The sequence below is a fragment of the Mesoplodon bidens genome, assembly GCF_964165515.1.
Source record: "Mesoplodon bidens genome assembly, chromosome: 12".
Classification (NCBI taxonomy): domain Eukaryota; kingdom Metazoa; phylum Chordata; class Mammalia; order Artiodactyla; family Ziphiidae; genus Mesoplodon; species Mesoplodon bidens.
In genome coordinates, this window is record NC_138168.1 from 76,150,365 (window position 1) to 76,166,945 (window position 16,581).

Below are 16,581 nucleotides of genomic sequence, written 5' to 3' on the forward strand. Positions count from 1 at the left end.
GCATAAAAGACACTCAAATGGTAGCTATTTGCCATTTGTTTTATCAATTTAATAGATACAGTTTAAATTAGAATCTGTTAAGTACAGTATAAAAAAGAATGGAAATATGCCTAAAATCATCTTCTTTATATAGGCTAATATGAATTTGAATTAAATAATAGGTATTAGTATATTCTGTGGTGGGTTTTAGCAAGTTTGATTTATTGACTTCAGGAAGTTTTTTGTTCTACTTTTACTCCACTTTATAGAAATCCAGAGGAAGAGAATGAAAATGTAAAGCCTTCAATCCACTTCAACATTATAAATGCAACTCTGTGTTGTATAGTGTTAATATTATCTCCTTTCATTTATAATCTGGTTGGAGAGACAACATTGATATGGATATATCTGGGAATTTCCTGGTGGTTCAACAGTTAAGACTCTGCGCTCTCACTGCCGTGGGCCCGGGTTCAATCCCTGGTTGGGGAACTAAAATCCCACAAGCTGCGCGGTGCAGCCAAAAATATATATATGTGTACAGATATATCTAAATGTAAAACCTTTGGACATCCTTTATTAACTTTCTTAGCCCAACCCTAAGGAAGAAACTCTAAAAAATACATACTTTAGCTCCAACTGTAATAATGTAATATCAGAATACAACAGAACTACCTGGAAGCAGTGGTGTACTTGTCCTTTGTATCATAGCTACTTCTCTTTAATGGGCAGAAATGCAATCCCAAAGACTCACTATACTTTTATTTTGCTTCTAAAGCTTCCCAAAACTGCCTTGCAAATAATATTGCTACCATCCTTTTTTTTTATAGAAACTCCTCTTCCCTCTTTATGTCTCATCTACAAAGTCAGTTAGATGTCAGCAATTTTTCTTGTCTCCTGACTTACTTTTACCATTTCTGTGCTCTGAAGAATATTGACAAAAATTTCAGAAAACTCTGACAATATAAAAAGAAGGCTTCCCATCTCCCTGCCAGATTTCTGAAATTCCAGGTTTATGTTGGCATAATTCTCTTCCCAGCATTTGTTTATGAAAAAAGAAGTATGTATGTCTTTCTAAACTACTAATTTTCGGCCTCAGCTATTTTGGATAATTCCAAGACTGTGTATCATCATTACACTGGAGTTTTCAACTTGCTAATAGATTTTCTTCTTTCTAATGTAAGAAGACCTAGTTATTAATCCAGTTACCAATTCCTGATAAGAGTTATATGAACACTTTGTCATTAAGATTGGAAGCTCCTTACAATTTAAGCAGGAATATCATCTTTGCTTAAAATGTGAAAAAAGTAATCTAGCCAAAGTAGCAAGCAGCAAGTTATTCTTAGTCAAGTTAGTCTTAATAACTTACTGTTTGACCAAGTCAGAATGTCCTAGATCTGATCATTTGAAGTGTACTCATTGTTTGTGAACCTCAACGGGTAATGTAAGTTTGAGTTAAAGAGTTTACAGTGATGGTTTTGTGAATTATAGTTTAGTGTCCCTGAAGCTTTAACAATTACAATTTGTTTTGATTTTAAAGGAAATGTTGGGTGAACTCTTCACTCCTGTAGAAACACCTGAAGCACCAAACAGGGGATTCTTTAAAGGCTTGTTTGGAGGTGGTGCACAATCTCTTGATAGAGAAGAACTATGTAAGTTGATTTATTTAATTTGGATAATATGTCTATAAAACAGAAACATCCAAGCCATATGAATTTTTCTTACATGTATAAATTATGTTCACCTTTATCCTCTCTGTCACAACAATTGATAAATCCATGTTTTAGCAAAATACATAAAATGATATTCTGCCATATTCTAACTCAAGTCAGGGGAATAGTTTACTCTGGAAACCAAAATCAGAATGGCTTCAGGTGGCTAAAAAGGAATATTCACAGCTTTAAATGAATAATTTAAAAAGTATTTTTTGACTTTCATTAAATATGATCTTCATTATTTTAATTGTGTAATTGACTTTAGTTGATGACCTTAACTTTGAAAAAGTTTTTACTTAAACATTTATTTTATCTTACATAACTTCCAGAACTAGTCTCATTGCACTTAGAAGATTATTTAAAATATAAAATCTGGTTCATCTACTACCTTCCATAGAATTGGCACAAATCAGAAATTGAATGAATCAATGAATGTCTGGCCTTTCTTTCAAATAGGAGCTCTTAGCTATCCTTGAATTTTTATTTTCTTTTATTCTTTCTTTTTTGCTAGAATATTTTAGAATTTTCCTTTTCTGTTTGGTTGACTAGAAAGACTGTAAGATTAAATACCAGCAAGTAAGTGTGTAGTACAAGTTCATTTTAAAAACTTACCCAAATGACTGTTCAGTCATCTGGGTAATGAGGATTGGTCAGTTTTAATTCATTTAAAAAATGAAGACTGTTCTTCAAGTCATGGGGGACAGATATTTTAGAATAACATTCTTACTGAGGTTAATAGACAAAGTTATACAAAATTCAAACATATGTACATTTTTGACTTCTCAAAAACATCGAAGAGCTAACAGTATAGTGAAGACAGTATCCGTGGGGAAAGGTGGTGAGCGTGGCAACCTGAGGCCACTTTTACCCTGGAGTACTTTGCTAATCTAAAGCAGCAAGCTGAGATTCTAAACTGTGTTAGGACTAGCAAGGTAGGCTCTCAGAATTGGCTAAGAGGGGAACCCTGATAAATAATTCTTTCTCTTTGCAAGGACCCCAAAGGGCCACAGCTTAAGAGTAAAGGTGAACTGGAAGTAAATCAGCACATACACACACACACAGACACACAGACTTTCAGCTCAGCTTGAGATGATCTGAGTGGCCCAGAAAACTTTCAACTTTAATTAAGATTTTTGCAAACTGCTAAAGTCCCCAGCAACTGGCAGATTCAAATGAAAATGTTCTCTAAAGAAAGATAACATATTCAGAGTCCTCAAATCATTTTTAGAAATAATTTTTCAAATATGTAGTCAGGTAATCCGGAATACTAGGAATCAACACCATGATCAATAAAACAGAAAAAGCCAAAGCAGAATCACAGGTACTTCAAATATTGGAATCATCAGACACAGACTATAAAATAATTATTCATATTATGTTCAAGAGGATAAGTATCAATACCATGCCTGAATATTTTATCAGGTAACTGAAAACTATAAAATCAATACAACAAATGTGTAAAAGACTAAAATGAAATTCTAGAAATGAAAGATTCAGAAACCAAGATTAAAAGCTTAGTGGATGAATTTAACCACAAATTAGACACAAGTGAACAAAGAATTACATAACTTAAACATAGGTCAAAATAAAACATCCAGAATGTAGCACAGAGAAGCAAAAAGATGTAAGATACATAGGAGAAGATAAAGGAAATAGAAGTTGCAGTGAGAGGGGCTAACATATGTTAGACCTTCTCAAGAAGGAGATAGGAAAGAATGTGAAGGAGAATCAATATGTAAAGAGATATGGCTGGGAATTTTTCAGAATTGATAGAAGACAGCAATTCACACATTTAAGAAGCCAATTAATTCCAAGAAAGATATTTTTTAAAAATCCACAACTAGATAGGTCACATGAAAATAATGTGTATCAAAAATAAAGAGAAAAACTTTCAGGTGGCTAGAGAAAAATGATAGGTACCTTTTAACAAGTTATGGACTGAGTTCTCAACAGCCAAGGTAATAGGATGATCTTCTATCGACCTATTATCAGAAGATAGTACTTAATCTAGAACTCTATACTGAAAAGAAAATATTCTTCAAGAACAAGAGAGTTTTAGACAAGTGAACAAATAAGCCTCACTATCACACTAAAGGTAATGCTAAAGGATGTACTTCAAATAGAAGGGAAATAATCTTAATGGAATGTCAGAAATATAGGAAACAATGCTTTGGAAAGAAAGTAATAAATACATGCATAATTATAATTACTGAAATCTTTATAAACTATAAAGCAAAGTCTTGTGGTATGTGTATACACACATAAATAAACAATGTGATCCAAAATATTGCATAAAATCAAGGTAATTAGAAAGGATAAATGGATTTGATGTGATCTGAGCTCCCTGCATTTTTTGAGAGACTTGTAAAAAGTATCTGTTAGCATTAATAAGTTAAGGATTCTTGTTGTCATTTCTAGGATGACCTCTGTAACCTAGAAAAGTAGTACATAACTTGATGAATAGCAGGAAGATCACAGTCCTTCCAAAAGGAGGGAAGAAAGAACACAAAACAGGAGAGATAACTAGAAAGCACATGAAGGATGGTAGATTTACTTAAATATAAATAACCATAGTAAATGTAGGTAGAATAAATACTCTAGTTAAAAGATAGAGACTATGAGGCTAAATTTTAAAAGAAGGATAAGTTTATTGCTTACAGAAGACACATTTAAAATATAAGAGATAAATACTACCAAATGTAAAATAGATAGCTAGTGGGAAGCAGCTGCAAAGCACAGGGAGATCAGCTCCTTGCTTTGTGACCACCTAGAGGGGTTGGATAGGGAGGATGGGAGGGAGACGCAAGAGGGAGGAGATATGAAGATATATGTATATGTATAGCTGATACACTTTGTTATAAAGCAGAAACTAACACACCATTGTAAAACAATTATACTCCAATAAAGATGTTAAAAAATTTTTAAATAAAATATAAGAGCAAAAAAAGATTGAAATTTTAAAAGTTAGAAAAGCACAAACGCAAATGAATCATCTGCCTGGTATGACTATGTTAATATCAGAAAGAGTAAACATTAAGGCATTATTAAGTATACCTAATATTTTGACTTCAGTATATATAAAAAACAAATATGGACATAACTGCTAGAAGAGACAATTTCTCAATCATAGTGGGGACTTCTAAAATATATCCATTAATTGAGATATAACAGCAGATAAAAAATAGGTTGCAAGGGTACAGAGATATTAACAACACAATGAACTTAAACCTAAAGAACATTACAGAATATACATTTTCAAACACATACAGAATGTTCATGAAATGTATTCTATTGATATTTGTAGGGAAATTATAGATGAATACTGAAGTATTTTGGAGTAAAATATCAATTTCTATAATAAATTTTTAAGTATTCCATTCAAAAATTATATATATACAGACACAGTCAAATGGCAAAAAAAAAGTGTTATCTATTACCAAAATTAGATCATGGATATATGGATGTTTATTATACAATTCTTTTTACTTTCCTATATGTTTGAAACTTACATTATAAAAAGTTAGGGGTTTTTTTTAAGTTTACGTTATGTTAGATGATTTTTTTAAAAAATCAACAGATTTCAATGGATTAGAATTAAGAGTGTGTGATCTAATCACAATGCAGATGATGTGTCAAGACCAAGTTTGCATTGTTCCAGGAATTCAAAGCTGATTTTTTATTTTTTAAAAAGTTAATTGGTAGTTCACCACATTAACAGATTAAAGAGAAAAACCATACCACCACCACAATAAGTGCAAAAAAGATGTGTTAAAATTCAGTATCCATTCATGATAAAAATTCCTAGAAAGTAATTTGATAAATTATAGCTACAAATGATACAACATTTAACTACCAAAACTCTATAGCAAATATCACACTTAGTATAGGAACATTAAAAAATATTTTAAATTTTTCCATTGAGATAAGGTATGAGATATATAATTCTGTTACCACATATATTCAACAATGTATTAAAGTCCCTAGAGATAAAGCAGAAACTTATTTAAATAAATAAATAAATAAAAATAAAGAATAAAAAAAAAAAAGTCCCTAGAGAGTGTGGAAAAGGAATTAAAAAGAAAGAAAAGGTACAATAATAGGATAGGGAGAACAAAATAATCACTTGTGAATGTTTGATATGTTGACATATTTAGAAAGCCTAAAAAATCTGTAGCTAAATCGTTAGAAATAATGGTTTAGTAAACTGACTAGATATAATCAGCATATAAAAATAAAATTTATTCATATCATATTAACAGTAAAAAATGAAGTTTTAAAAATTGCTCTTTGTATTAGTTTTCCATTGCTGCTATAATAAATTACCACAAACTTAGTGACTTGAAACAATAAAAATTCTATTATCTTACAGTTTTATAGGTTAGAAATCAACATGGGTCTCACTGGTGTGTTACCAGGACTGTGTTCCTTGTTGGAAGCTTTAGGAGAGAATGGTTTCCTTGCCTTTTTCAGCTTCTAGAGGCCATAGCTGGTGATGCCTTCCTTAATCTTCAAAGCTAGCAACTTTTTTGCATCTCTCTGTTTTTCTGAAGCCACATTTCTCTGCCCACAGCTGGGGAAAGCTCTTTGCTTTTAAGAACACATGTGATTACATTGGGTTTACCTGTATAATTAGTCTACCTTTAGGTCTTTAACTTAATCACATCTGCAGAGTCCCTTTTCCTGGGAAGGTAACATATTCACAGGTTCCAGGAATTAGAGTGTTGTCATCTTTGGGGGTTTGGGGGGGGGCATTATTCTACCTACCACAAGAGTATCAAAAAAATCAAATACTTAGAAATAAATCTTAACAGAAGATGTTCAGGGACCTCCATGGGGAAGGTAGACAATTATCGAACTTCGTTGAGAGATGTTAATGACCCAAATAAATGAAGAGATATACCATGTTTGTGTGGTAGAAGATGCAATAAGAACATCCCTTCTCCCAAAACTGATATATGCATGTACACAAACATTTAATGAAGTCCTTATCAACACCCCCCCAAATTTTGTAACTGATTCTAAATTTTATATAGGAATTCAAAGGGTCTCACTACTTCTGTGAGTATATTATACTAGAGGCTTTAACCAGGACAGTTAGGCAAGAAAAGGAAATACAGGCATGCAGGTTTGGAATGGAAGAAGTAAAATTACCTCTCTTCACAGATGACATAACCCTGCATATAGCAGATCTTAAGGAAACCACACACACACACAAAAAAAACATTCTAGGGAGTTCCCTGGCGGTCCAGTGGTTAGGGCTTGGTGCTTTCACTGCTGTAGCCCCAGATTCAATACCTGGTCAGGGAACTAAGATCCCACAAACTGCACTGCGTGGCCAAAAAATTTTTTAAATTAAAAAAAATTTTAAAACACATTCTAGCCAATAAACAAGTTCAGCAAGATTTTATACAAGATCCATATAAAAAATCAATTGCATTTCTGTACACTAGCAATGAACAAACCAAAAATTAAGCAAACAATTTCATTTATAATAGCATCAGAAAGAAAAAATACTAAAACATATACTAAATATATGGAAAACATATACTAAAACATATACTAAAAACTTCAAACATCATTTAAAGAAATTAAGACATAAATAAATGGATTAATATCTTACATTCATGGATTGGAATATTTAATATTGCTAAGATGGCAGTACTCCCCAGGTTGATCTATACATTCAACACAGTCCCTGTCAAAGTCCAAGCTGGTTTTTTGAAGAAAGAAACAAGCTGTTCCTAAGATTCATATGGAAATGGAAAGGATCCAAAATAGCCACACACACAATTGTATCTGAAAAGAAGAAAGAAGATACAGGATTCACACATTTTGATTTCCAAAGCTGCTACAAAGCTGTAATCATCAAGAGAGTGTGGTACTGGCATTAAGGTAGATACATAGACTAATAGAATAGAATTGAGAGTCCAGAAGTAAGCCCATACATGTATGGTCAATTAATTTTCTACAAGGATACCAAGAAACTTCAATGGTGAAAGAGTGGTCTTTTTGACAGATGGTGTTGGGACAATGGATATCCACACGCAAAAGAATGGATTGGACCCCGACCTCACACCATACACAAAAATTAACTCAGAGTGGATCAAAGACCTCAATGTAAGAGCTAAAACTATAAAACTCTTAGGAGAAAACCTAAGTATAAATCTTTGTGACCTTAGATTAGGCAATGGTTTCTCAGATATGACACCTAAATCATAAGCAACCAAAGAAAAAAATAGATAAATTGGATTTCATCAGAATTAAAAGTCAAAAAAGATGGTCTGATATCTCATAAGAGTCTAATATCGAATATTAAAAAATTCTTCCAACTCAACAATAAAAAACCAAATAGCCCAATTTTTAAATGGGCAAAAGGTTTGAATAGACTTTTCTCCAAAGAAAATATACAAATGGCCAATAAACACATGAAAAGATGCTCAATATCACTTGTCATTAGAGAAATGCAAATCAAAACCACAATGAAATATCACTTCACATTTACTAGGACAGTTGTAATCAAAAAGATGTACAGTAACAAATCTTCTCAAGGATATGGAGAAATCGAAACCCTCACAAGTTGCTGGTGGAAATGTAAAATAATGTAACCTCTTTGGAAAACTCTGGCAGTTCCTCAAGAAGTTAAACATAAAGTTATATGACCCAACAATTCCACTACTAAGTATATACCCAAGAGAATTGAAAACACATGTTCACACAAAAACTTGTACTAGTGTTCATAGCAGCATTATTCATAGTAGCCAAAAAGTGAAAACAACTCAAATGTCCATCAACTGATGAACAGATAAACAAAATGTCATATATCCATATCCATACAATGGAATATTATTCAGTTATTAAAAAGGATGAAGTACTGATACATGCTACAATATGGTTGAATTTTGACAGTAAGTGAAAGAAGCCAGACACAAATCCACAGAGTGTGTGAATCATTTGTATGAAATGTTCAGAACAGGAAAATATATGGAGACAGAGAGTGGATTATTGATTGCCAAGGACTAAGAAGTGGAGGAAATGGAAAGTGACAGCTAATAATCATGGGTTTGTTTGGGTGTTTTGTTTTGTGTTTGAGTAATTAAAATGCTCGAGAATTAGTGATGGTAGTTGTACAACCTTCTGAATAAACTAAAATTTACTGAATTGTTCAAGGCCAAATTTTATGGTATGAGTTACATTTCTAAAGAAGGAAATGTATGCTGAAGAAAGAGGGAATGTGACATCAGTCTTTAACGTATTTTAAGACTTTTGCAGTTTTCTAGGTGTTAGGTGATGAGGGTCTAGGTTATAAAGGGAAAGGAAGCAATGAATTCCTGAGATCTTCTGAAAGAAGAAGTTGATCTATTTCATAAGTGACAAGATAAATGGATAGAAAGAAAGGGATTTGGGGCTTCCCTGGTGGCGCAGTGGTTGAGAGTCCACCTGCCGATGCAGGGGACACGGGTTCGTGCCCTGGTCCGGGAAGATCCCACATGCCGTGGAGCGGCTGGGCCGGTGAGCCATGGCCGCTGAGCCTGCGTGTCCGGAGCCTGTGCTCCGCAGCGGGAGAGGCCACAACAGTGAGAGGCCCGCGTACAGCAAAAAAAAAAAAAAAAGAAAGAAAGAAAGGGATGTGGCTATCTACAACTTTTGGAGACTGAAAAGAAATACTGAATAAATTCTACATTTTCCTTCTAAGCGTAAGCATAGTATTTCAAGTAAGAGGAAGTGTGGTGTAAATAAACTAAAATAAATATGTATGTTTAAATCTATGTCTTTGAATTTAAATATTTTTATGTTAATTTATCTTTAATTTTTTGGACACTTAAGAGTGATTTTTTTACTGTTATTAAAGTGGTATCAGTATACCCATTATTCATTTCAACAAATAATTACCAGTCACTTTTTTGCTCAAGTTCTATTATATGAACTAGTATAGAATAGAATATTTATTAATGTACATTATGTTTTTGTATGTTTGAAAAGTATCTACAAATTATTAAAACAATCATAATAAAAAAGTAATAATTATATAGTAAAATAAATAAATACTTCAATTATATTGTCAATCAAGTGTGTTTTAATGCTATCAGGTAGTAGGATTTTATTAGTAAAAAATTTTCATTTTCTGGGTTACTCTTTCATTTATCAAATCGTTCAGTTGGAGAATCATCCTCGGGAAAGGCTTCAAGAAGTCTCGCTCAGCATATCCCTGGCCCTGGTGGCATCGAAGGCGTGAAAGGAGCAGCATCTGGAGTTGTTGGTGAATTAGCACGAGCCAGGTTGGCACTAGATGAAAGAGGGCAGAAACTTAGTGACCTGGAAGAAAGAACTGCAGCTATGTTATCCAGCGCAGATTCATTTTCTAAACATGCTCACGAGGTACGTCTGTCAAATATTTAAGCCAAAAAGCCTAGGTAAAGCGAGCATGAAAATTACTGTATTTTTATAGCTGTTGTATTTCTACACATGAATTTTCATGTATCCTCAGTATGGTTGCAAATTCCTAATTTTTGCCGCCAGCAGGAACCATTACAAGAATATAGCCTTTGGTCTCTTACTGAAGTTTATAAATTTTGAAGGTACCTGCTCACCTTCAGGCTTTTTGTAAACAAAGCCAGTGGCTTCGCAAACAGTTTCTTAGGGGATACAATAACAAAAACAAAGCTAATTTTCCTAAATGCCTCAGATTCTACTACTAACTTCTCCTAGAGAAGGAAATAATTTGCCTCTTGATCTTTAGGTAGAGCTAAATAACTGAAATTGGCCAATGTTTTTATTCAATGAAACAATACTAAGTCTGTCTGTAGACCAGTTCACACAGAGGAGTAATGTGCATTTTTGCAACGAATTCATCTTGATGAACTAGGAAGTTGTGGTGGAGCTTAAAAACCAATGCTCTAAAGTAGGGGATCCCTAACTGGCCTTCTTACAAATACACTTTGTTAGACAGAATAGTACCCTTGAAAAACTGAATTTAAAAGCCATCAGGTGGAATACACGTTCTTCATTTGGACACACAGTTCTGCCACTCCTTGATGCTTTATACTGGGCTACTTCACACATTTAGTTCCTAGCCTAGCCCTCAAAGGCATTTTGAGTGTATTATCTGAAGAAGCCATATTAAGGTTATTTTTATATCTGAGTACCCACTCTGTCAGTAATAGCTCTTCTTTAAACTTTTCAGTCAAAAGTCATCTCCTCCTTGCTTAATAATGTTGACACCTAGAATGTATCAGAGGTAACTTGACTTGGGAGAGATTTGTCCAGGCTTTCAGAGAGATTCAGAGATCTTTTGTGGGTCCTTGTACTAGGTCAACACACCTCAGATGCAGGCTAGTGCCTTCAATCTAGGTCAGGCCTTTTGTTGGCATAACCCTGCCCCTGACTGTGGTCTCTAAGGCATATAACAGTTCAGTTATCCTCAGATATATCTACAGTCAAAATATTTAGCAAGGAGCTCAATCCCTAGCTGTTCGCTCTTCCTTTCTACCAGACGTTCCTGAGCCATATTTGAGAGTCTAAGGAAGACAGTACGTTGAGGTGGTTAATATCATGGGTTTTTGAATTAGACTCCATGGGTTCAAATCCCAGTTTCACCATTGTGTTACTGCAGTTAACCCCATAAGCCTCAGTTTCTTCATTGGTAAAATAGGGAGACTAATAATGCCTAACAGACAGAGTTGTTGTGAGGACCAAGTGAAATCATGTAGAGAAAGTATGTTATACAGTGCCTGGCCCAGAGTTAAGTGCTCAGTAAACTGTAGATGGCAGCAGTGGTAATTTCAGCCTTTCATTCTCCAGGTTCTTTAAGCATTATTTTTAATTCACTTTAGAGAACTGAAAGTTACTTTATTTTTTAAGTTATTAGCTTAGGTCACCAAAGAATGCACTGAGCCAAAATTTACTTATGTCATGTCTTTAGGAAATGTGAGGACCTTCTAGGCTAATTCTTCATAGTTACATTCCTTTTTCCTTGAAACGGAACAGTTCCTGCTTCCTGCTTTCCATATAAATACTAAATATAAAAATGAGAGAATGTTTCAGAATATCATGTTTTGGAAAAGTATAGCAACCAGTTGTAAGTGTTGTTATTCTGGCATTTTTAAAATGTGTTCTTCGTGTTTTCTCCCCTTTAGATGATGTTGAAATACAAAGATAAGAAGTGGTACCAGTTCTGATAACCAGAAATCCAACTAAGTCCAACTTTAGCCAGAAGGAAAAAGAATTTTCCTATTTTATTTTACTGATTTCACTTTAGGAAAGTTAACATTAACGAGATGTTCATCACTGGATTTTGCTCTTTCCTAGCACAATCATGCACTGTTTGACCTCAGTCATGCGGCTTTAACTGAGGAGCATTCACACACACTCAACATGGAGTATATGCTGTGGGCCAGCTACGAGTTGACGGTTTGGGAACTAGGATGGTCACATGTTACAAATGAAGAAACAGAGGGGTGTTGAGGAGACATGGCAGGGACTTTTCCTGGGTTGGTCCTGTATTAAACTTTCACATGCCAGAAGCTTCTGTACTGTCGTTACCTGCCATCGTTGTTTGACCTCTTTGAGGGAGAGGCAATAAGTCAGAAGTCCTGAAGCTGAAATAGTTATATTTGTGTCACTGACTGAATTATAAACGGCTGTCTTGGACTTTCCCTCCCTTCAACTGACTGGTCATCAGTATCATTAGTGAAAAAGAAACAAACTGTTTATTACCATATCTTTAGACAGATAAGCTGAATGGTGGGCTTTAAATAATAAAAACATACACATAGTTGAATTGTGTATGGGCTACTCTTGGATTCTTGTTATTGTATACTTGTGTTTATTCCATATTTTGTCAAAAGCAAAACAAGGCGATACATCACTTTTCATTGAAAAGAAAAGTGTAGAGCATGACTGAACTGCTCATCATTCTGGGAGTTTCCATGTAATGGCTATGCAGTGTGGAAAGTGAGAAAAACCTCCATTGTGGTGAGGAGAATACTTCAATGTCCCTTGTCCTTGTTCTCATTAATTCAGCTAAACGTGGATTTGACCAAAATAGTTACTGGTTAAATTTGTAGAAATGTTGAAATTGGCTAAGTTTTTAATTTTGCTTGAATTTTTATAAAATGTTTAACCCAATGTACCTTTGCATTATTTAATTAAAGTTGCTTAAAAAAAAAAGTTTCATTATTTCAGTAAAATGTTCAGCTCCCTTTTTAATATGCCCTTTACTTGCTAACAGTTCCAGTACACTCAGGTGATGAGCCAATTAAATCTTAGTGCACATGCTGTCGCATGGAAAAAATCACAAGCATCCTTTGTCAATAATTATCTATGTAAAAGTCTAGTCTGATGACGTACAAAGTATTTTCTGTAGAAATATAATGTAAAATTGTTCATGTCCTTTCAAGGTTTTAAAAAGCCAAAAGGAAAGGAAAATATGTGCATTTTGGTAACTAAATTATTCCTGTATTGGAGTATAAAGCAGATGAGACCATCAGTGGACAATAAATGATTGGTCCCTAGAATAGCACACAGACAGAAAAGAGATGATGGGGTAGATCTGAAGTAGGTAAGCTCATTCTGCAGGGTCATCTGAGATTATTACTGATTGTTCTTAAAGCAACAAAGGACGAATAATATAGAAACATTATACTTAGTATTAATGAAATTTAAATATTTTCTTCTATAAAAAATAGTTTAAAACAGTTTTCTTTTGTCATTAAGAGATAATCAGAGCACAAATTGATAGCAAACATGATGGTTGCTTTTCTATTCCATATGATCATTAAAGGTATATTGTAGAACACCTTAATTTCACACAGTCTGTTATGCATTTTTCCTCTTTACTCTTTTCATTACTAAAGCTCTTATGTTTACATTTTATAACGTGCACTATGGGATATGAAAGTTTACATTAAAATGTACTTTGAATATCATTAGGGAGGGATTAAATATATGTGATGGAGATAACTGATCAAGCCAAAAGAAATATTTTAAAAATAGTCATTCTCAAAAGTTTTTGACTTTGTAGAAAGTACCTATGAGTAACATTTCTGTTAGTTAATGTCAGCTATATGATGAACATGTAGCAGTTTACAAATTGTTTAATTTGTATCATATATTATCTAATAAACCCATTGTTCCATGATATGTCACAGGAAGTATTAAGCCGTTTTTTAAAGGTACAGTTTTGTGAATGTCATTAATAAAATCAGTAGCTAATGAATTTGAAGTTGAGAAGCACTAAGTAAAGTAATATACTGGTTGATTCCCCATTCATGTGTAAGGGCATATTAGCTCCAATTATTTAATTTGCTGTGTTATTTCGTGTTAATTGTATATCAACTTAATTTTTATATCAACTGTCATTTTTCCTGTTGTATATAAAATGAACCAATCTTGTAATTATTTTCAAATAGAGAAGTTAGATACATTTACCTGAGATGGATTTTATAAGAAAATCTTAAATCAATATTTCAAGTTATTTTATTTCATTTTTAAATTAATCTACAAATTATGCACAGCAAACTAGAAACTCACTTAGGATTAGAAAGCTTGAAGTATTTTTGAAAATAGGAAATAAGCTTCTCAGAGTTATACTTGATTCAGTCTGTAGATAAGAGACAGTCTGCAGTAATAAACTAACCCAGGGAATTTATTGTAATTTGAGAGGTAACATCTCTATTTTTTTTCTAATGCAAAAAGTTACAGTCACCAGCAAGCCAAGATTTCAGGAAAACAAACCAAAAATTTAAAAAAGTAGTCAAAATAGAAAATATTAGAAAAGTGAAAGATTTTTGTGTGCTTCCTCCATATCTTCAAACATTATTCTTTGTTGCCTGTGTCCTTGACTCTCAAATCACTGAAGTATTCACTGAGTAGCAGTTTGTCAGTAGGAAGTGGTTTCCCTATATGTACCACATACCTGGTTCATTTCACTCTTCAAACTAAAATCCATATTTATTTGCTTAGAACGTTATTTGAAACCTTATATTCTGACAACTTCTGTATATTACATCATTTGAAGTTTTCAATTATCTTAATTCCCTTGGTTTGCATTTCAATTGTACAAGGTGTTTCCAAAAATGGTTATAGATATAACTGAGCTATTACTAACTTCTTAATTTGATTTTTTTATGGATGGGAAAAAGTGCTGCTAATTGTCTATGTTATTATGTGTACTGTATTACAATTTAAGTACAGTACTTTAAAGAAAGAAGCATTGTCTTTTGCTTAGAACTTTTTAATTGTAGGTTTCTCTGAGGTTATTTCATGTAGGTATGTGTTTTAAACAAGTCTGAAAGTGTTACATACTTTTAGGTTACAGGGGGTGGTGAGAAAACAGCTGAGGAAAGGAAAAATATGTGAAAGATACCATGGACTTCAAAGTTTTACCCTGAGTTCTGTATTCCATATATGTTTTGCTTAAGGCATTTTTTCATGTGACATTAGAAAAGCTATATCCAAAGGTAAATTTTTTGTGGCAAAAATTTGTTTTACATTTTAACTTTTGGGATTTTGTTTATTTGTTTTTGCAAAATAAAGAGCACTGAACTTTAAACTTGAATTTTTTCTGTACTTTTTTAGGTAATGAAAACTTTTTATTATCATTTAATTCACATTTTTCCATTCAAATCAAGTGATACATATGTATAAAACATACCAAAATTGTGAATATGCTGCTAGCTGCACCTTAAATGATCATAGTTTTAAAACCTTCAATAAGGTTTTATATCGTTTGGAAGGATAAAAAAATAGTAAAATCATTTGCTGTTTGTTTTAGTGTTCTAGGTCTTAAATTATTTCAACACTTTCAGATTTGTTTTGAGATCATACAGTAACATGTTATATTTATACATACTGCTAGAGAATATACTTTTAGTTTTAAAATGGAATTTTTATAAATGTACTCTTTAATTTTAAAAATGGTGAACTTGTTAAGTTTAAGTCAAAGTACTTAAAAAGTATGTATATTATCCATACAAAAAGTTATGTTTTACGCTTATAATAAGAAATATTGGTATCTCATATCGAGATACAATTAATTTTAAAGAATCATACATCATTCAAAAGTCTTCACACATGACAGGAAATATACCATTATTATGGTTTAAAAGAAACCCTCTATTGAGCATTTTCAAATATTAATTTTATTTTGGGGGAAATGCCCACAACAGTAATTACAAGATCTTTCTCAATAGCTGCAGCTTGCTGTTGGATGCCTACCTTAATTATTGTTTTAAAAAATATATATATTTAAAATAGTTTTCCAGATATTTTCTTCTACCTTTTTTAAAAATAAATTTCCAAAAATGAAAACAGAGTTTATGTATTTTTGTCAATGATGGTTTTTATTTTGTAGTTTATAGAATTTGTTCCTTATCAGTTTGATACTTGATCAAATATTCTTAGACTTTTTAATCTGTATTTACTTTGAAAAAGAGCACTTCTCTATCTTAAGTGTCCTCCTTTTTTTCTTTTCCCTTTTAGGGTGTTTGTTCTCTTGAATTGAAATTTATGCCCCCAAATTATTTTTTTTTCATTTGAAAATGAATGTGAAGATACTGTTTACAGCTTTTGTTAATTATACTTTTCATCACTCTGATCAATTCTTGTAAAGTGCTATGGGGATGATTTTTCCTGTGACTCTGAATGATCTTACTGTTACCACAGAAGTTTTAAAGCTTCTGTGGACAGAAAATAGTTGTAACAACCCGGACAAAAATCAAAGGGGAAACTTTCGCTTACCTTTCTCAGCTGAATTAAATGGTTTTAATAACTTCCCAATTATCAGGATTATAGCATTGCTTTCTTCAGTTCCTAACACAGTCTTAAATTATTAGGCACAATTCCTTTACAAATTGAGTACAGTAGTCCAGGGCTACATGTAATTAAATTGCTC

At 32.8% G+C, this 16,581-nt stretch overlaps 1 protein-coding gene across 3 annotated transcripts in view; it reads left to right on the top strand.

The window, feature by feature from the left end:
- STXBP5 (syntaxin binding protein 5) overlaps positions 1 to 15,480 on the top strand; it is a 163,822-nt gene extending 148,342 nt beyond the window's left edge. For all 3 annotated transcript variants that reach the window (XM_081251398.1, XM_081251399.1, XM_081251400.1), the window contains 3 exons: positions 1,517 to 1,628; positions 9,847 to 10,067; positions 11,825 to 15,480. In XM_081251398.1, coding sequence (XP_081107524.1) covers positions 1,517 to 1,628; positions 9,847 to 10,067; positions 11,825 to 11,866 — 375 coding nt within the window. In that variant the 3' untranslated portion in view covers positions 11,867 to 15,480. The remainder of the gene's footprint in view (positions 1 to 1,516; positions 1,629 to 9,846; positions 10,068 to 11,824) is intronic.
- The last annotated feature ends 1,101 nt before the right edge of the window (positions 15,481 to 16,581 follow it).